The 21017-nt window shown below is 37.9% G+C and overlaps 1 protein-coding gene across 1 annotated transcript in view; it reads left to right on the top strand.

Annotated features, from left to right (window-relative positions):
* wdfy4 (WDFY family member 4) overlaps nt 1-21017 on the top strand; it is a 33264-nt gene that overhangs the window by 3071 nt on the left and 9176 nt on the right. Inside the window, 41 exon segments of the mRNA XM_055227029.1 lie at nt 332-564; nt 645-784; nt 861-982; nt 1070-1171; nt 1249-1439; nt 2270-2958; nt 3051-3141; nt 3225-3439; nt 3532-3626; nt 3712-3919; nt 4005-4081; nt 4259-4477; nt 4557-4735; nt 5139-5370; nt 5618-5757; nt 5823-5934; nt 5998-6188; nt 6268-6420; nt 6517-6590; nt 6911-7072; nt 7149-7237; nt 7318-7414; nt 7498-7688; nt 7773-7939; nt 8012-8131; nt 8220-8387; nt 8464-8604; nt 9203-9329; nt 9404-9555; nt 9629-9867; nt 9954-10075; nt 10150-10341; nt 10425-10534; nt 13513-13590; nt 14429-14620; nt 14696-14744; nt 14842-15056; nt 16555-16703; nt 16770-16884; nt 16978-17063; nt 17142-17204. Of these exon segments, the coding sequence (XP_055083004.1) occupies nt 332-564; nt 645-784; nt 861-982; nt 1070-1171; nt 1249-1439; nt 2270-2958; nt 3051-3141; nt 3225-3439; nt 3532-3626; nt 3712-3919; nt 4005-4081; nt 4259-4477; nt 4557-4735; nt 5139-5370; nt 5618-5757; nt 5823-5934; nt 5998-6188; nt 6268-6420; nt 6517-6590; nt 6911-7072; nt 7149-7237; nt 7318-7414; nt 7498-7688; nt 7773-7939; nt 8012-8131; nt 8220-8387; nt 8464-8604; nt 9203-9329; nt 9404-9555; nt 9629-9867; nt 9954-10075; nt 10150-10341; nt 10425-10534; nt 13513-13590; nt 14429-14620; nt 14696-14744; nt 14842-15056; nt 16555-16703; nt 16770-16884; nt 16978-17063; nt 17142-17204 (6487 nt within the window).

Genomic DNA, 21017 nt, shown 5'->3' with positions numbered 1-21017 from the left:
CTGGGATGATGAAGTGGAGCCTTCTGCACTAACTCTGTTAACATGCCTCACATCCATTCACCACTGGCCTACAACAACCAGCCATCTATCACAGACACACACTTCTCCATCCCACACTCATGATCGGGGTGTCCATAATAAATTCACATCATCAAGCATCAAACATAGGGGGAAAGTTTTAGTTTTTTTTAATATATTAAAATTGTTGAAATTTAGATCACCCCATTCCTGCAAAAAGAATATTGGTTTGATCATTAGACATCAGTTTTCTTTATTGTGTTACCCAAAAACATTGTTATAGTGAGTGTGTTAATGAAAACTCTGTCTGTAGGTTCAGTTGTAAAAAACCTCCCAGCCTTTCGCCTACTACAGGAGTCACTGTTGGGATCTCAGGACTCTCAGTTGTGTTGCCAGATCCTCCAAACCATGCAGAGGATTTGGGAAAAAGAGACAGCAAACTTTTTTCTTTTGGAGTGGTCAGCCCAGACAATGACTCAGTTGGCCTCTTGTGTGTTGTCTAAACCAGCTCCTGTACATAAGCTATTTTTCTCACTCTTAGAAATGGTAAGCACTCTCACATGCATTGTTTGTGCAGAAATAACATCTACACTTTGTAGAGTTAATAACTGTATGCTTTTTTGTAGATAATATTCAAATTAAACTTTATCCCACATGAGACCTTGCGAGCAGTACTCACTGTACTGAAGCAGATGTGGACAGGAGCAACATTACAACAAATGAATGGGTTGGAGTTTGGAGTTGCTGCTGTCATGTGTTTCCATAGGTATGTAAATTAAATTACATGGAAGCATGCAGAATTAATATAAAGATATAGCCCTTACTCATTTTTATTTTGTCAGGATTACAGTGCATAGTGGTCTTTTAACAGAGGTACTCAGTGACTGGGGCCTGCTGAATTTGTTGCTTGGAGAACTGCGCAGAAGAGCTAAAATCCTAATAAAAGCTGTGTCTGTCACCACATGTAAGGCTTTAGTCTTTTCTTTTCCTAGAACATAATATTATCTTTCTATATGAGTTTGTAAAATTGTAAAGTTTATTTTCATTTCAGATGCATCACAACTTTCACACATTGACGACAATGAAAGACTCCTCACCAACTACATGCTTCAAGTTGTTTCTACTTTTACTTTGCGCTCAATAAAAAACACTGGTATGTTGCTGAATATGTTGTTAAATATTGTAAATGTCCAATGTTCTAATCCAACTCTAATCCAAATCCTCTCTTAGTTTCAGTTCGGGAGCTTGGTATGGTTCCCTATATCAAGATCTTCTTGAATGAGGATCAGTATCGAGATGCAACTTTGAGCATATTGGAGCAGTTAGCTGAGATCAACCCTGAGGAGTTCATGAGCATAGCCATTGGAGCTCTTTGTTCCTCAACCCAACAGGAAACCAAACTGAAGAGCGATCTCTTACAGGTACTGTCACACACGTTTATCTGCAAGGGATTCAAGCTGAACAGTAACTATAGCCTCTACATCAAATAGTAACAATTTCTAATGCACTTATAACATAATGGGTCAATGAATTTATTTTCTTAGCATGTGGGACTGTGATTGTGTTATAGATAACGCAGATTGATTTGCTAAAATAGGTTTAGCTGTTAACTCTGGACTGATGCAATTATGCTGGCAGATTGTGCTGTGGCGCTCTGAAGATTACCACCTCTGTGAGATCAGTGAATAGGACAGATCTGATTAAAGTTAAATAAGTTACACCTAGTGTGTAGTGTCCATTTTATAGATGGCAGTGGGTAGAGCACTTACTATCACATATTTTGTATTCATGTGCAGGTGTGCAGGCTTGTGTTTGTTTGTGCCTGTATATAGGTGTGTTCTTTGTGCTAGTGCTAACACAGTTAAAGCAGGTGGCAATCAGATTGGGTCGGACCTGGGTTGGCAAGTGTTGAGAGCCATTGTGATTACTCCACTTTCAGTTAATCACATTCCCCTTTGCGCTCTGCCTCACACATTACCTATCTGATGGATTAGCTGTCCAAATTGAATAAAGCTAATGCGATTTGTTCAACCCCCAAAAACTAGTTACACTCAATGATTTATGATATATCTATATGTTTCATCCATTTTTTATTGTAATGCCTTAATTGACCGGAGGAACGCTTTCACAAACCATAGCAAAAGCTCAAGCATCTGTAGGGTTAACATTTAAGTACATTCACCTTAATTTCATTATTACAAATTGTCGCTATTGTCTTATAGATGTTTGACGTTGTTACTTTTTATTTTAGTCTGTACTGAAGGTCCTGGAGAGTCCTAACAGCTGGGATGCCTTCAGGAAGGCTGGGGGCTTCACTGGTTTACTGTCACTTGTGAACGACATGGAAGGAACTTTTGCTAACCCACCTCAGGCAGAAGTGTTGAAGTCTATCGGACAAAGACCTCTTTTGGAGATTCTTCTGCTTACATTGCACATTATAGCCCTGGCTGTCCACTTGCACAGAATAAATGCACACTATTTTGAGACTGGTGGCTATTTTGAAAAACTGACAGAGGCACTACTTAACTTGGGCTGCTTCCATTGTGTAACATCTGGGGAAAGTTACACAGATAAAGACACTGTGGCGGTTTGCTGTCCTTTGATTGCTGAGGACAATCAGTCACCAGGGAGAACATTTGAACAATTTGTTTCTTTAGCAGAGTCCTCAGTTTCCTCCCAGTCTTCTTTATCTAAATCCGAATCGCAGCTGATCCTTCCAGTCACACTGAGGACTTGTATCATACTCTTGTCTTACCTAAATCAGTTCTCCACAGGGACCTTCTCTTGTCCCGATTTGAACTTGGAAAAAAATTGTGAAAATCAGAAATCGTCAAATCAATCAAATATTCCAATTGTGCATGATGGGGTGGAGGACACACATGGGCAGAGGAGAAAAGTAGCACCCAGTATCTCTATTGCCAGTACTGAGTCACAGTTCAGGTATGATTTGTAATTCAATTAGAGTTTTTGACTTTTTCTGCCAAATATTGTCATACATTTTTCTTGGATTTGTACTGAAAATGTAATTTCAGGTTTGGCTGTGATACTGCTATTCTTCATCCTGGTGCAATTAGAGTTATTATGACTCTCTTTCCATTGGTTTTTACTCTTGAGGACGCACAGGTATTTGTTCTAAATTGTGAAACCTTTTGAAGAAATATTTTAGGACAAATTATAAAACAAGTATAAAACTTTTTTTTTTTCAGCTTTCCATGGATGTCCAATACGCTTTGATACACCACATCCAAGGGATGGTTAAATCAGAGAGAAACAGACAAATCATGTGTGATGGGGGACTGATAACAACTCTATTGACTCATTGCAGTAAAATGCTGATTGAACCAAAACACCCTTTACATCTCCCAGTCACTCGCATTCTAGAAAAGCTCTCCTCTCAGTCAATAACTCTGAAAGACTTCAGGTAATGTTTGATCTATAGTCTTACACTTAGTGTACACTTATTTAGCTTGAGAAATAATAATAATAATAATAATAATAGTTTTTTTCTTATAGGAGTTTCCTTTGTCTTGGCAACCCCCTCATGTGTTTATCAGGCAAAATGGTTGAACTTAACTTGTCGGAGAATGAGAAAACCCCTGGGTTCAGTGGTAAAACTTAGTGTTTTTTTTTTTTATTTTCACTTCCTTTGGGATTTTTTTTCTTTTTTGTTTAATTGTATTTGTCATTTTCTAGGCACCAATTCAGATGGAGACAAGTCATCGGAATCTGCAGGAAAGACCATAAAGAGAAGCTTTAGCCTATTAAACTCTGTTGGCTCGGCAATTCCAACTCACCAAATCATCAGTCTGGTATCCATGACATCACCTCGAACCTACAGGCCACACAGAATCTCAGCCACACCTGCTTTTGTTGAGTTTGATATGAGTGAAGGTGGATATGGGTAAGCTAGTTTAAATTTAGCACAAATGACTGGTTTATCACTACTAAGTTTTTAATCACAATTTGGATAACCTTGTACATTTCAGATGTCTTTTCCTTCCCTCTTTGGCCACAGTGAAGGGGGTCTCTGCTGACTCAATTCCCATTGGTGGAACTGGAGGAGGCAAGAAGACCTTTATTTACTTTACTATATATATATATATATATATATATATATATATATATATATATATATATATATATATATATATATATATATATATATATATATATATATATATATATATATATATATATAAACATAAAATGTTAAAGATTATTTTATTTTGTAATATTTCAGATGGCAGAGGGTTTCCTCCTACGGCTGGACTAACCTACTCCTGCTGGTTCCAGATCAACAAGTTCAGTTCTGCTTGTGAATCTCACCCCATTCGTTTCCTCTCAGTGGTCCGTCACATGTCCCGCACTGAGCAGCAGTTCATCTGTTTGTCCATTTCTCTCTCTGCGTGTGATGGCTGTTTGGTTATTTCTACAGAGGAGGAGGCACTGACATACCTGGGTTAGTGTAATTACGGCTAATCCCTAATTCTTAATTCAGATGCCAAAATTATTAAATTAAAGTTTTTTTAAATTGCCAGATATGATGGAGCAAGAATTATCCAGCCCTACTTCTTTGCCAACATCACTGAGGTTTCGCTGCTCCAGTTTGCTGATCCCAGGACAGTGGCATCATTTAGTTGTTGTTTTGACCAAGGACATTAAGAAGAGCTGTCTGGTCTCTGCTTATCTAAATGGCAAAGCTGTAGGAGCTGGAAAGGTGTGTTAAAGTGTAACTGTGTAACTTTTCTGATGGCGGCTTCCCACAAGCTTGTCTCTATGGAGGAATTATTGTTTTGCCTGGAATATTTTGACATTATATTTACCAATCTCCAAGGTGACAGGCAGGTGATGCAAGGCCAAATTCCAGGTCAGATCTAAGAGATATTAAGAATGCATTCTTTTCATGGTATTTTTGAGCAAGACAACACATGTAATAGAATCAGTGAAAGATACAGAAGTTTAATGCCATAATTTGTAATATTTGAAGCAAAGCAATATTTCCATCAAGACCAGCAGGTAGCGGACCACCCACCAGAAAAGTTACATACTGCAGCTTTAAAAATAATTCTTATTAACCTGTACTGTTTCTGTTTGTTATTATATTGTGATTTTTCCCCCAGATGAAATACATACAGCCATTTCCAGGAACGTATGTCTCCATGGAGCCGACAGCAGTCATAGATGTGTATGCCGTGATCGGGACTCCTGCTCTCTGGAAGGACTATGCTGCTTTAATTTGGAAAGTGGGTTCTTCTTACATGTTTGAGGAACCTCTGACCTCTGAGGCCATCGGTGTTTTGTACTCACAAGGCACTGGTTACCTCGGCAACTTCCTGTCTGTCTGCAAGTCAGGTAATGTCATTCTCCTATATAAAAATATAACACTATATTTGTAGTTTGTTTAACCTTTTTTATTAAATAGTTAATATTTTTATTGATTATTGTTGCTTAATAGCTTTATAAAGCACAGAAAATATAGAAGCAAAAAAGTCCTTTTCTTTTGAAGTACATTGCCCATTTTGTGGGCGCAGAAAGCTGTTTTGTTTACTTGCTTATTTGGAAATTGAAAACATTTTATCTAATCCTCATTACAATTTAGGTGTTGAGTCTAACCCTGTGCGGCTGGTTCCTGAAGAGAGGATCTCATTTGGCATCAGTCCAGCAATTTCAACAGTAACGACAGTTGCTCAAATCAGGGAGGATTACAATGAGGTGGACTGTCGCCTTATTGCTAAAGAGGTGCGTTTTTTGTATTTGTATTTACGAGTCAGAGTAGTTTTTAGTGTTAATTTTTGTCATTACAGATGGGAATAACTTCACGGGATAATTCTACCCCTGTGTTTTTTGCCCATAACATCAGTCAACACTTAAGTGGTACAGCACGAACTATTGGAGCAGCCCTTGTTGGTCATTTTGGTATGGCTCATTTGACATACTATTCTTTGTAGAAATTGTAGACCCAAGTTTTTCTTTTCCTAGGTGTTCGTACCTTTTCACCAAGAAGTGCGGTCAATGGATTTTTGTATGTTGGGGGGCCTGCAGTTGTTCTGAGTCTAGTTGCGATGGCACCTGACGATAGCTCCCTTTACGCAGCGGTCAAAGTTCTTCTTTCTGTGCTGGAGACTGACCCAACTATGCAGCAAGAAATGGCACGCATTGATGGCTATAAGGTTTGTTACATCAAATTGTCTCTGTGGAATGTGCTGTTTTTGAAATGTGAATTATTACATTTTTTATTGACATTTTCAGCTTTTGGCTTTCCTTCTGAAGAGTAAGAGCAGTATAGTCAGTAACAGAACCTTGCAGCTGGTTTTGTGCCTTGCTGACTCGACAGAGGCAAACTCTAGCTCCATTCACCAACAGAATGTCCCAGCATTTAAAGCTTTGATTTCTGACCTGGATGTGAGTACACAGTGTTCAGACAGGAATAGAAATGGCCCATGAGTAATTCATTTTGCACTGTCCTCTGGAAGCTAATAATAACTGCTTTGGTTTCAGGTATGGCAGACCACTTCTGATAATCTGGACCTGACAGTTCTCAACCACTTTGCTGAAGTCTTGAAATCTTTCAGGTATTTGCGCATGACTGAACCATAGCATTTCTGCTGCTGTAGTAATTTGATGTTCTATTAACTCACATGGCCTGCTCATTACATGACATCCCATCCCTCAATGAAAGAGCTTCTTGTTCAGACATTATGACAGACCATAGTTGGCCCATCATCTACAGTGGCTGGGGTCATCTGGATCACAGATAAACAGTACAACTAGGCTTGGGAAATGTTCAGCTGAATTGGACACAGTCTGACAGAATCTGCATGACTCGGAGAACACATGAATTAGATTTATTTTTTGTGAGAACAGATTGTGATACATTTCTTTGTTATGTCAGTGATGACAACAGGAATGCAGGAATAATGCACAAAATTGGTATTTTACCGAAGATGTTGTTTATGCTCACCAATCCATCTATGACCCCTCGGAGGGTAGAAGCTATTTCTTCTGTCATCACTTTACTTGTGAAAGAATTCTTCAACCCTCGGGACATAAGCAGGTATTACAAGAAAATCAGCCATTGCATTATGTGTTTTTTTCTATATGCTTATGAAAAACGTTTTGTGGTTGTGAAGACTTGGACTCTTTCTTGTTTATACACTTCCCCTGCAAAGTAACACATCTGAAAGCAGTGATCTTTTCGACAGTCATCATAGTACAAATGGTGTGTATTTTATAGACCATATATACTCTATCTGTGGTGCTGTGACCTGGATTCTTAATCTTTTTTTTCTTTTGTTGGAGACGAGAATTCTGGTCCAGTCAGTCATATACATGTTCGAAACCAGATCCTGTCTGTATTAGATAAAATTTTCAACTCAGACAAGCTGCAAGAAAAGGAGTGAGTACTTGGCATGAGTTTTTTACCGTATATATGGGTACGTTGCAGTGATGTTAGCGAATTATGTTTGCATTTCTCAACAGAGGGCAGGTTTTATTTGAAACTCTGGGATGTGGTTGGTTCCTGCTGTTCCTTCAGCCTCACCTTCATCCTTCAACCATAAAACTGGGTCTTGCCTTGTTGAATCAGCTTCTGTTGAACCCCAGCCTCCTGAGCATCTTCAGGGAGGGGGTTTCACCGTGCTCTTTGATGGAAGAGCCTTCAACAGCTTTAGGTAAACTGTGAGAATTGAATAATTTCCTTTGTTAGCTCAATCAATTATTTAACTCACTTTTATGTCTGTATTTTCAATTGCTAGACAACCTTCGGGCCCGTTCATCAACACTAGATTTTCCTAGAACCGCCTGTTCAGGGTTTGATGTTCTAAAGGAGCTTCTAATTACTCACTTTAACCTTCCTGAGGCTTATGAGTTCCTTGTGGCACTGTTACTTGGAAAGAAATTAAAGCACAAAACAAAAGAAAATGTGAGTCACGCATACTTTAAGTCTGATGACCTGCTGTCAGTGTTACAGCTTTAACTTTTACACCCTCTGCAGTTGCCTTTGGATGACACTCTGCTGTCTTATATTGACAATGAAGAAAACAATTCAACAGAACAACTTTGTATTGAAGCTGCAACGATACTTCTTGAACTGGTCAAAGCCACCATAAATCCAGTATGTAATTATTACTAAATCGAAACTGTCTCATATGTTTAGATTTAGATTTAGTAAGTTGTACATTTTCACATTTTCTCTTTTAAAGTCAACTGTTGCAGTGAATCAGACACTGAACCCTACAGTATCAAGATCAGCTCGTGTATCAAGTGTGATGCAGTTCTTCTGTCTTCTTCATAACCTTCGACCCAGAGATCCACTTTGGACTTTGCCAGAGTTTCTCCACACTCTTGCCAGTGTTATTCATCCTTTGCAGGTTCTTAGTGATATAAAGTTTAGCATCAACTGAATATTGTAACTTTTATTAATTGTGTATTTGTCATTACTTCCAGGCCTTGGGTGATGAAGGTGAAACAGCGTTACAAAAAGCTCCACTTAAAAAGCCAGTGTGTGATTTTCTTCGCATTCTTCTAATGGACAGCCTGCTCAATGTTTCAACCAGCAGCAGCCACCCTGTTGTGGTCATTATGGAGGTGACTGTAACCACTACATTTTAAAATTTTACCCATACAGAAGGAGATTTGAGGATTTGATGTGCAGATTGTTTTAGTCACGTTACTCTGCTGTGTTACTGCAGTATTAGCTTTTCCCCAAAAGATGTCACTCTTTGCTCAGTTACAAACCAATCAAGTTCAGTTTCTGCTGTTGAGTTTTAATAATACATTTAGTGAAAATAAAGACAACTGAAAGCAGAAATCTATTGACTTTGGCTCAGGAATGGCAGTTAGGCTTAGAAGCTACAGAAGTTACTATTGCTAACCTCTACCGAGAGAAAGAAGTGAATGAAAATACAATCTAATGCCATTTTTAAGTGTCCAAATGAGCAATATAAGACTGATGATTTTATTATTATTATCATAGTGATCATGTCTCAAGATACTGTAAGTTCTTTCTGGGAATTTATTATAAAAAATATATTTTTTTAATCCTTTATTTGTAAAGATATGGAAATAAGTGGAATTGAAAAGTTAACAATTATATCAAAGTCTTGTTTAGTTTTAATCGAAGGATCCATATCATATTTTTACTATATAATTCATGCCAACTAGAAGAATTTGTATTGTTTTACAGCTTTCGCCACATGGAGCTTCAGTGGAACAGTCGCTCCTCTTTCAAACAGAGTTGGTTGAATTCATCATTGACATTATTTACGTGCTCAGCGGTGAAGAAGAAAATCACACACATCTAGCCTCAAAAGGTATAATTAAAATATTTTTGACACCTATTTGTAGCTTGGGTTTGTTCATTATATCAAAGTGCCCTTTTTTCAAGACCCTAACACCCAGATGCCTGAAGGACATTTACTCACCTTGATGGAGAATGTGGTGCTTTTCACTAAGACATTTGTGCAGAAACTTTATAGTGGGACAATCACCGGAGACTGCAGAAGTTTACTCCACTTCATTGCTGATCAAATCGTTATGGTAAGATAATTTCCTAACATAGATCTTCATTATAGATTTATACTTTTTGACTTATACTGTATGTATATTTTAGGTGTTGGAAAATGGACAGACACAGAAAGACAAGCTCCTATCAGAGTTGTATTCCTCCATCAACAGAGTGATGCTTTTCTTCATGTCTCAACCTCAACATTTCCAAAAAGACAAAAATGTGGTGATCAGAACACTGGAGACAGTGCTGGAGCGCTGGGATGTCATAATGGCCACTTACAATGCCAATGTGAACTTTATGACATGTTTCCTCTACTGTTTGCTAACAACACGATCTGGAAGGTATTACAAATATCTCACATGATTTTTATAACTATTTGCAGCCAGGGATAGTGTTATAATTGTGTTTTTTTATTTTTTATTTTTAGATATCCGGAAGGATTTGAGTGTACTCCTGGAAAAGTACACAACAGAAATGTGCCATCACAGATATTTCCCGCCAAAATCAGACATGATGACAACAAGTGTAGTAGCAGCAGTTCTGTCTCAGGTACAAACATCATGTGAGATCATGGTTTCTAGAGTAGACAATAGAAATAATGTGATTTGTTTTGTGTAATCCAGATGATCAAAGACTAGAATCTCTGTTGGATGCCTGCTGGTCTCAGCTCATGAAGGAGAGGCAGTGTATGCTTGAGGAAAGTTTTAAGACTGAGATTTCAGCCGGTAACACACCAAAGACACGGCCCGTCCTCATGACTGAAATCAGTCCTCTGTGGGAGGAGATTATCCATAAAGGCTGGCAGCTGTACACAGGTGAATATGTCAAATATTATGTTATAAATGTACTGATTATATGCAAAATCAATCAGTTGATCAAAATAAACTTTTCTTTACAGATTCTTTGAAGAAGATGTTGTTTAGCAGTTCACAAAAGACCTTTGACCGCATTAGTAGTGCTGTTTCCTCTGTTCTGAGCAGATTGAGCAAAGAGCCTTCAACTGTTGAGGTAAACCCTGTTTGGTCATTGGCCGCTCAGAGATCTTTACTGAGTTTGAAATCTGATGACTCCAGGCCTCTTGTCCCAAAGTCACTGCTATTTTTGGGTGATGGGCCTTTGAGCCCTGTGGGGATGTTTGATTATTTCTTTAAATGGATTTGGATTATCACAGCTGATCGCCCCTGAGTGGGCATAGTAATTGATATCTGTTAGGCCCATCCATGGGAACGCTTGCTACAACACACAGTTTGCTGCTGAAGGTTAAGGACACAGTTATTGTTGTTTTTCCCCCTGAAACACGTGGCCCACATCATTAGTTCCCCCACAACGCTTAAGACGCTGAGCCATCTGGAGCAGGGAGCGGGGACATATTACTCAGGCACACAGGCATGAAATTACCGCGTCTGTGTGTCTGTCTCACCTCCACAAAGTCTATGTGCGTTCTTGTTTGTGCACATCTTTTGCCGATAGAAATCACGTCGGCAATTATAGCGGTTGCAATCTGATGAAAACATTATTCATTTGATGTTATTTTTTATCATATCAGTCTTTGACAGGCTATCAGAGAGGGTGATGAATTGTTTTTCCATCTCAGAGGAAGGCAAGATGAGGGAGCTACTGTTCTTCTACTCAATGTTACACTGTTCTAGTCCAGTCTACTCCATAAATGTGCAATACATTTGGTTCAAAACTTCATTAAAGGTCCTATATTATGCAAAATTGACTCTTGTGAGCTTTAAGCCATGTTACAATGTTGTTACATCTTCAAAAACATACCCAGAGTTATGTTTTGTTTCATTTACACATGTGTTAGTAATCCTGCATTATTAGTCTGTATACATGTGATGTCATGAACCAGTAGTTCAGGTTAACATCTACCTTTTACCTTTTGTTCAGTCGAGATTGGCAATTCCAGGGCTAAAATTATCCAAATCACTCTAATGAAGTTGTATGGAGTTTAAAAACACAGTGGAGCACTTCCTGTATTATCACATGATATCACAAGGTGGAACCGGAGTGCTTTCTGACTGAGAGAAGAACACAGCCTAAATATACAGAATTATGTAAAACATGTGTGAATGAAACAAAACAAAACTTTAGATATGTTTGTGATGAGGAAACTGCATTATATAAACATAGATCAGAAGATAAGCGTAATAAGGGCCCTTTAAAGGTTATTTCCATTATCTGTCCTTTTCAGTGAGAACCAAGCAAGTCATTAATTAGTTCGGTATCAATACTTTATCTGGACAAGTCTCTTTTCTACTGAATTAGAGTCACATTCATGCAATAAAAGTGCAGAAAAAGTACATTGTTATTGTGTAGCGTAGTGAACAAGATTGGACTTCTTATTCTGTATAAGTAATACATGGCAATACATTGTCTGATAGCCTGTCTCTGTCCCAAGTCAAGCTTCAGTGCAATGCTTCGAGAGATTTATTTCATCAGCGAATGCAGTTTTCCATAATCATATCTGTGTCCTCATATTAGAAAGATAATTAACAGCACTAATGATCACGTTAAGTTCATTACACATTCTCTGCCAGCCCACAATGAAGTTGACATTATGTTGCCTTATCATCAAAGGTTGCGTATTGTTGGGAAGCCATTAAAATGGAAATGAGTGTGATGTTCTGATGTTAATTGCAGAAGGAAGAGATGAGTTATGTATTTAATGCAGCATTTTAAAAGCCAACAAGGTTCCTATCTGCTAAATGGGGTAATTAATGCTATATATTACTTATGTTTGTCCAAATGAAGGAATGGAATTAGAACATGATGATGCCAGCTCTCAGTTTATCTGTCAAGAAACAACTGCAGCCAGCAAACTTCATTATTACATTCTTTTCTGCCTGTAATGTTTTCCTAATCTCTCCTCAAATTACTGCCTTATTTAATTCGCCTTTTAACATTTGGATTGCGATAGACAGTCACTCATTCTGACAAAACCTCATTGTCTTCAATTTACAAGTTTGGAACTTTTTGGAAAGCGTTTGGTATTGCTGTTATTAAATACTATTATACTGTATTATATTGTGTGTATATATGTATTTATGTATATATATATATATATATATATATATATATATATATATATATATATATATATATATAAACAGAAATGTCCAGTGTAATCTCAAGTGTGTAAAGGGGTTTTTGTGGTAAATTTTATGGTTCATTCACATTTTGCACTTCTCTTGAATCTCACATAATCTTCTGAATTGTCAAAAAAAAAAAAAAAAATCTAGATATTATTATTATTTTTGTCACTATTTTGTCAGTATGTGTGTTACTCCCCCGCCTGGATAAATGGAAGCCTTTTATTGGAATAGGTAACCTTTGACAGCCAAAAGGGAAAAATGTTTATAACATTTTGGGTAGAGAACCCAAATGAGCTAGTTAACATGTGTAACTAAGACTTGATATAGTAAATGGTTAGCGCATGTTGATTTAGTCAATTAAACAGCTTTTCTGGGTCAGCTGTGAGGATGGACACATGTTGTTTCACTAGTCTCTGAGCGAGCGCTGCTGTGATGATGGGTTTAATGAAGCCGTTAACACTCAGATACGATCCCAGAGTGTTTGCCCAACATGAGTACCCTGCAGTGTCAGTACGCGTCTGTTTTGGCTTTTTATTTCTATTTCTGGGGCTTACGCAGTCTCTTTTACCCACACGTACACAATGGTTTTTCCTTGACTGTTCCCTGGCTCTGTAATATTAATGTTTATGTTAATTAGATCACACAAACAAATGATTACATATGTTGACAGGGTTATTGTAAGACTGTAGCCACTAGCTTATTTTGCCCACTGAATGCAATTTACTACAAACATAATTATTTGAATGTTTTGTAATTGCATGAGGAAACAACAATACCATTATGAAAATAGGATCTCTGTGAACATGTGTGTTGGCTTGGCACATGTGTTGGTGATATTACTCTTTTAATTCATGGTTATCACTCCAAAGTTTGTTTTTGTTGCAGGAGTTTATGTTTTCTATGGAGCTGATTCGACAGAAAGGTCAAAAGATGTTCGAACGCATGAGGATGAACCACATACAGGTTTGGTACAAAAAACAGTGACTTTACATTTTGTACATTAAAGGGCCCGTATTACGCTATTTTATGATCTATGTTATAATGTTCTTTCCGCATCACAAACAGACCTGGAGTTGTGTTTTGCTTCATTCACACATGCTTAACACACAAACCTTGCATATTTAGGTTATTCTCTCAAAAGGAAAACACTCTGTTCCACCTGATGATGTTATGTGGTAATACAGGAAGTGCTCCACTGTGTTTTTAAACTCTATACACCTTCACTAGAATCATTTGGATCATTTCAGCCCTGGAATTACCAATCTCTACTGAACAAAAGGTAAAAGGTAGCTGTTAAACCTACAACTCCAGGTATGTTTTTGATTAGATAACAACATTATAATTTGGCTTAAAGCTCAACTTTGGTTTAATCCATGTGTTGAGTCAATTTTATGTAATATAGGACCTTCAACAATACAGATAATGGAACATTTCATTTTGGTGTGGATCTATGAGTCTTCTTTTACCATTTTGAGATCCTAATCCTGTATTGTTATGCAGTCAAAGCTTTAGCATTCAGAAATGTTCTGTTTACCCTACTCTTTCCACCCACTAATGTGTACTTACTTGCGCTTATTCAAAAAATGGGAAATACCTGAAGGGTTCATAAAAGGAACAAACATCATTTTTCAACAATGAAGTTCTCATTTTTGCAGTTTTCAACAAGAAGTCAGTAGTCTCATTTCTATCAGTAAGCCGTTATAGAACAATACTGCAGAATACAATGAACACAGTGTTAAAATACTAATATATGTATGTTAATGTTTAATACTAAATGAAAATCCTGTTTTTGATGCTACAGCAAAAGACCAGTGAGTGGGATCGCTTGTCTTCCAAGTGGCTGGATGTGGAGGCTGAACTGTTGAGGGAGAGGGCTATTTTTGGACCTGGGCCTGGAGTGCTCCTGAGCAGAGGCTGGGTACAAGATGCTGCAGAAGGTCCTAACAGAACAAAACCTCACATTCGCAGAAAAACACAAAGAAAATCAAACAAGGTATAGCTTTAAAATGTTTTGGTGTTTAAAAAGATAACCTAGATTATGTATTAAAAACTATATTTTTGGAAACAGGTGATGGAGCCATTGTATTTGGGTTTAGCAAGTGCAGAAGTTGAAACAGGTCATTATGTCCAATTGTACCATATTAAAAGAAAAAAAAAACATATTAAGACTATGTCACCATATATATTAACAAATTTGACTCTTATTGTAATCAGAGGCCAAGATCTTGTGTGAGGTTGGGTCTGAAGTGAAAGAAAACATGGCGGATGAGAAGCAGGACAGTGCTCAGTTGACCTTCTTCCCTGTTCTGAATGAAACTCCAGCGAGTGCTGAGGCAGCCTCTGACCCCAGCTCCTCCACACACTGTTCCTCCTCTACAGACTGCTCTGCCATCCGTGTCATTCTACAGGAACTGCAAGAGGGAGATGAGGTACATTGACACAAAGTATAATACAAAATCTCTCAACTCTTGATCGTGCCAATGGCCTTATTAGGGTATTAATTACATGTTTGATCATCTGTGTTTTATTTTAATGTGGAGAGGCTCAGTCCAGTTCTTCTTTTTCTTCCAATCAGTTAGAAACCAAGATACATGTTGACAGGGACCCTCCTCACTGCGGCAAGCAGCAGCGGCTTTTAATGCTTCTGACAGAAGTATTAATAAAAACAGTGGGAGGTGTTACAAGCTGTCTAACATTCACTTAGTACGTGTGTGATCTGAGCGAGTGCGTCCTGGAGTCTTACTGTGGTTCAGTGTGTGGGTCCTGCTGAGCTTCCTGTCAAATGAACACAGTCATTAGCTGTAAAAAATGCACACACTCGCTCAGCTAACATGGAGACTGTGTAACACACAAAGGGAGCGCTGCTCATAATTAGCTCGCCAGCGCCAATAGTGTGATTATGACAGTAATGTGTGCGGGGAGAAATCAATGGTCTGACATTAGGCGCTCAGTCAATAAAAGTCCTTCTTTCCTCCTTCTTCCCATCATGGGCTAAATCACTCGGAGAGTGATAACGGATATCTGTGCAGCACAGTTATGAGATAAAGTTTATTGTTTTGTACTCAATCTTCGACAACAATCAGTTTAACTAATTTTAGCTGGTAGGATTTGGACACATTTAGATATTCTGCCATTAAATCAGTCAGTTAAACAGTCCTAAGTAACTGCACAGTTAATGCTCCCATCTCTTGTCTCTTAAATTAAGTTATATGTCGACGGCTATTATCACTGGTGGCATCTCGTTAAGTGTGAAAACAGAGGTTCTGATCACTTAGCAGGTCTACCATTGTGCATGTGGCAGTGATTAATTTGTCTAATAATGGCCAGCCCTTCTACTCTACCAACTGTGTCTGGAGTGGAGGTCTGATTTGATTAGTATAAATTGTGAGGGCCTGGGGCTTTGTTAGGGCCCCATATGGTTTTTGGGTGCTCTGTCCCAGGGGGCCTGCAGGGGGGGCAGCACAGGACCACAGCCAGGTGCATGCACTCTGTGTGAAATGAAGGGAGACAATAGAATTAGCTGCACATTATCACAATGCAGTTAGCATTAGCTACAATGAGTGCTGAAAGCAGCATGAGAAGCACCTTTGGGACCATAGTTACACAGCTGAAAAGGAGTCCTGCTGTCCATCAATCAGTCCATATAATGAAGTGTTCAACTGTGTCTTTTTAATAATGATTAAAATATCTGATTAAAATGATCAATCATGTAAAGCCTGAAGTGGCTGTTGTCCTGTCTCTGGAGAGAGGGGTAAGGTACCCCTCAAAGAAGCTCTCATCTATGTTCACCCCTGTTTCAAATGAGAGACTAAATTAACTTTCTCTCACTGTACGATGTGCACCTAATGCATAATATAATCTGTTTACATTCCTCATGGCAATCCTTCAAAATGTATGCAACAAACTTCTATGATTATCTTTTTTCAGGTGCAAGCTAAAATGTGTATAGTGACTGTTAGTGGCCTTAGAGTGACAGAAGGAGTGCTGCTGTTTGGAAGGGACAGTGCATACTTGTGTGAAGGCTTCACCTTAAGTTCTACTGGAGAGCTTTGCTGTAGAAATCATCACCCCAGCAGGTAAATCTGCAAACAGCATTCAGCAACCATCTATCCATGTTTTAATATGTTGTTTTTCTCTGTCAGTGTGAGAAATTCCTACATCGCTTCAGTGCTGAGCAAAGATCTACCAGTGTCTAGTTGCAGGCGCTGGCTCTATCAAGATATTAAAGATGCACGTTTTATGCGATACCTGTTAGAGGTGCGAGTGAACCTTACATTGTCATTTATTTCTCAATTCAAGTTATGTTTGGGTAAAATGTAAATAATTATAATAATTATACCCTGTGTGCAGGACAATGCTTTGGAGATCTTCATGAAAAATGGACATTCTGCCTTCTTGGTATTCCTCAACAGAGACCATGTCAATGCCTATAAGAAGTAGCAATTTCTTTTTAATATAGTACACTTTGATACACTGTGAGTTTTCCATGTCTTAATCTACCTTCTCCTGTGAAGGTTGTGCCTGGCAGTGCCATCATTAAAAGGAAGAGGCGTGACTGAGGTTATTGCTAATGCTCGGTAAGTTATTTGTTTCAGTCAAAGTTCAAAACAAAAGCAAACACTGTTATATTGGTTATAAACATTCATTGTTATTGTCATATGCTACAGAACATTCGTCCAATTGTTCAGTAGGATTAATACATAGTAATACATAGCTTTCATCACTCCTATTACAAAAAGATACACACACACCTTTCTGATCCTCTATGCATTCTGCTTGACTTTAGCCACAGAGTTTGGTGTGATCAGCCTCGTAAATGTTCTTGACCATTTACCTTTTAATAGTTCTTCCTCATTAAGTTCTTGTACTGTTACTTCTTTTCTACCTCTTCATTTGAAAGGTTTCGGCTTCTGTTGTTGGCACTTCCTGAGGCAAGTCTCACATAGACTGCTTTCATGGACTAGATAAAAATTGCCTCTCTCTGGCTTTGTCGGACCATTTCCCTGAGAGTACCACACAGGATTCCTTCTTAAATTCAACTTGATCAGACTGGGGAGATCGTTCACAAAACTGGGCAGTGTTTTGAACTGATTGTCAAATAGCCCTAGCTCCTCCAGGTTTTTTAGTTTCTCCATAGATGTAGGGAGAAAATCCAAATGGTTCAATCCTACGTTAAAAACCTTGAGATGGGTGAGAGATCCCACAGTTGACGGTAGAGTATTTATAAAGTTGTTTGAGAGGTTGAGGTGTTCGAGATTTTTCAGATTCCCCATTGCCTCTGGGATTGACTTCAGCTTGTTGCTGTGTACGTCCAACACTTTGAGTGACTGGAAATCTCCAATATTATTTGGAATATTCTCTATTTGGTTTCTGCTCAGGTCAAGTTCATCAATGTTACTCAGTTTGAGGATACATTTTGGGAAAACAACAATTCCCATGTTGGCCAGTGTGAGCTTGCGCCGGCCCTCTATAGTGGTTCTTATGGCTTTTTTGGCCATCTTCAGTGTCACCTTTGTCCCTTTGGCTCCTTTTGTTTTGGGCATTGTTCTGAAACACAGATGAAGTGCAGGCTCAGTTAAACATTGAGATCAGCTTCTCTTTGCAGTAGTTGCCGCAAGATCCTGATTCATAGATTTTTACATTTTATCTCTAGATCAGATAAAAATGTGTAGTGTGTGTATGTTTGTGTGTAAGTATGTTTGTGTAAGGCTGATGTGATTTATTCAGATATAAAGGCCTATGTATGGCCCGGGGCAGTGAGAGAGGAATGAGAGTGTGAGCGCTGTGTGTCCCTGTAAGTCTGTTTGCCCTGTGTAGCCCATGGGGGTATTTAAGAGCATGACTCTAATTAAGGCTAATGCAGGGGAACAATAGGAGAGAGGCGACACTGGGTAATACAGCAAAAATAAATGAAAGCTGAAGCTTTCTCTCCATTCACTGGCTTGAGCCCGCTCTGTTCAAGCATGTCATGAACAGGACAGCCTCTGTGCTGACGTAGATACACTGATACAGAAGTGTGTGTATAAAGTCAAAGCAGGACTTTGATAAATTGGGGAGTGTTGGAGTGTGATGGGGGCTCTCCGCTGTCTAAAAGAGCAAGGTGTTTGTCTGTTTGTGTCGGTGTTACACCCCAAGGCCCTCTCTCGCCTCATTCATCATCCTCAGGATGAGAGAGGTTATTCAGCGCTGCTTGTTCCCATTATAACCTCCTATAGAAAACTATTGCATGAAATTATTGCCTGCAATTAGATCACACATACTGGGCCAAATTCGATGATTGATTTAGTGTAGATTTACCAAATAAATTGGTCAGGAGTGTTCGGACATGGGGCTATTTGTATCAGAAATTGAGGAAATCTTTTGTGCCCGCTTTTTAAATGTAAAAGCATGGATGTGCAGTGGTTTTACCTACCTGATTTTCTGTGGATCTTGTTACTTCTGGTTCGAGATGGGGATGTTTTTTGTTTCTTTTTTTTTCCTTTTTGAAAAATCCGATGATGTATGTATCCCATAAACTCCTAAACATACATTAGAAACGACTTATTTAACAGGTTGCATGCATGTCACAACAAAATATTAAGTTCAAGGTCAAGTAAAAGTTTGAATGCTTTTTCGGGTAGCGGAAATAATTTTCAATAAGTTGAATGTTTTTTCTGTTCTAGTGATGGTTTTCATTTGCTAACAAAAAACCTATCAGCAGCAGAGGAACACACAGAGGAGTAACTTCAAAAGAGCATAATGGATTTTTAGTGACTGGTTTCTGAAACATGCAATTGAGAAACTGACACTTAAAACTTATGAATGGAATAAAGATGAAAATTATGAAAACTGTTCCTGAGAACGACCCCCAGACCATATTATCGTTAGCAGTTACACCATCTAAGAAAAGTCAAGTTGTTTTACAATGTTACTTAGCAACTAAGGTGCTTGGCGCCAGCACTTTACTGCCATGTTAAAAGCTCACAAAGGGAATAGACATTTCTCAGACTGATGAACATCTTCCTTATTGAAATGAACAGGTTTTCACCAAAAGTTAAAAAATAATTGACTAAAAAATCTATGCTTTTTGTGTTGTTTAATGTATGCTCTTTATGCATAGGCCTAATTTTCAGGCAGCGTTTGCCACTTTTGTAGGAATTCCTTCAGTATCATCTTACAACAGACCCACTTAAACACAAACAGCTGTAAAGTCAATTATGGTTGGTGTTGGTTAATGAATCTGGAAAACTTGTACCTTTCCCATGCCCTTCCACACATTTTGATTCAGACCATTTGCACAATAATAATAGTAACTTTAAACTGTTGTTTTCGAACATTGTATTTCTTTGATATGATTTAAAATCATAAAATGCACTCACAGTCTACAGACGGCATCAGACATCGCATCCTCTGCTTTCTTTGCTCTAAAAGTCACTCCTGTTCTTAACTGTTCCTACAGCTGTGCACACAGGATTTCAGTTTCCTCCGTGCTCTGTCTTCTTCACTGGTCTAGTGTTCTCTGTGTGTGTTAAGTTTAAACAGCAGTTACCAGGCAACAGCCAGGAAGAGTCAGGGGGAAGTTTGATTGGTTTCTGGGTGCAAAGATTTTAAAATGAATCTGATCTGTTTTTACTGTTTTGGCAGAGCTTTACCTTACAAAACAAGGAATATCAATTTAATGTCTATAATTATATATTATATATTATATATTCAATATTATTATATTTAATAATTATATATTTTATGTATTCATAAGGGAAAGGCTTCAATATAAGACCTTTTGTGTTTTTTGCCTCTCTTTTCACCTAACGCTTATACCTGTTACATCCTTTTTTGTTACATATTTATCTACAACACCAGTCAAAAGTTTGAACAGACCCTCTCATTAAATGTTTTTATATATATATATATATTTATTTATTTATTTATTTATTTTTACTGCATTTTATATACTGTACATACAGAAAACATCAGATATATGAAGTAAGGTGAATGAGATTATGCAGCAAAGAAAAAAAGTTAAATAATATAAAAATATTTTATATTAGAATCCTCAAAGTAGCCGCACTTTGGTTTGTTGAAAAATATTTTTATTTATCTTTTTTTTTTTTTTACTACATAAGTCCATATATCTTGCTTCATATATTTGATGTCTTTTGTATGTTTCTGAAATGCAGAAACTAGTAAATATAGAGGAAAGAAAATATTGCACTAGAGGGTGTGTCCAAACTTTTGACTGGTGTTGTTGAAACAGACACTACCAGTCAAGTGTTTGGACACACCCTCTCATTCAATGTTCTGTTCATTAAATGGAATTATGTAATAAAGAAAAAAAGTGAAATAACTGCTAAATATTTTTCGACAGAGCAATGGGTGACCACTTTGCGGATTTGAATATATAATATATAAAA

Source organism: Periophthalmus magnuspinnatus, chromosome 15, assembly GCF_009829125.3.
Source record: "Periophthalmus magnuspinnatus isolate fPerMag1 chromosome 15, fPerMag1.2.pri, whole genome shotgun sequence".
NCBI classification, from domain to species: Eukaryota; Metazoa; Chordata; class Actinopteri; order Gobiiformes; family Gobiidae; genus Periophthalmus; species Periophthalmus magnuspinnatus.
This window is presented reverse-complemented; position numbering and strand designations above follow the sequence as displayed.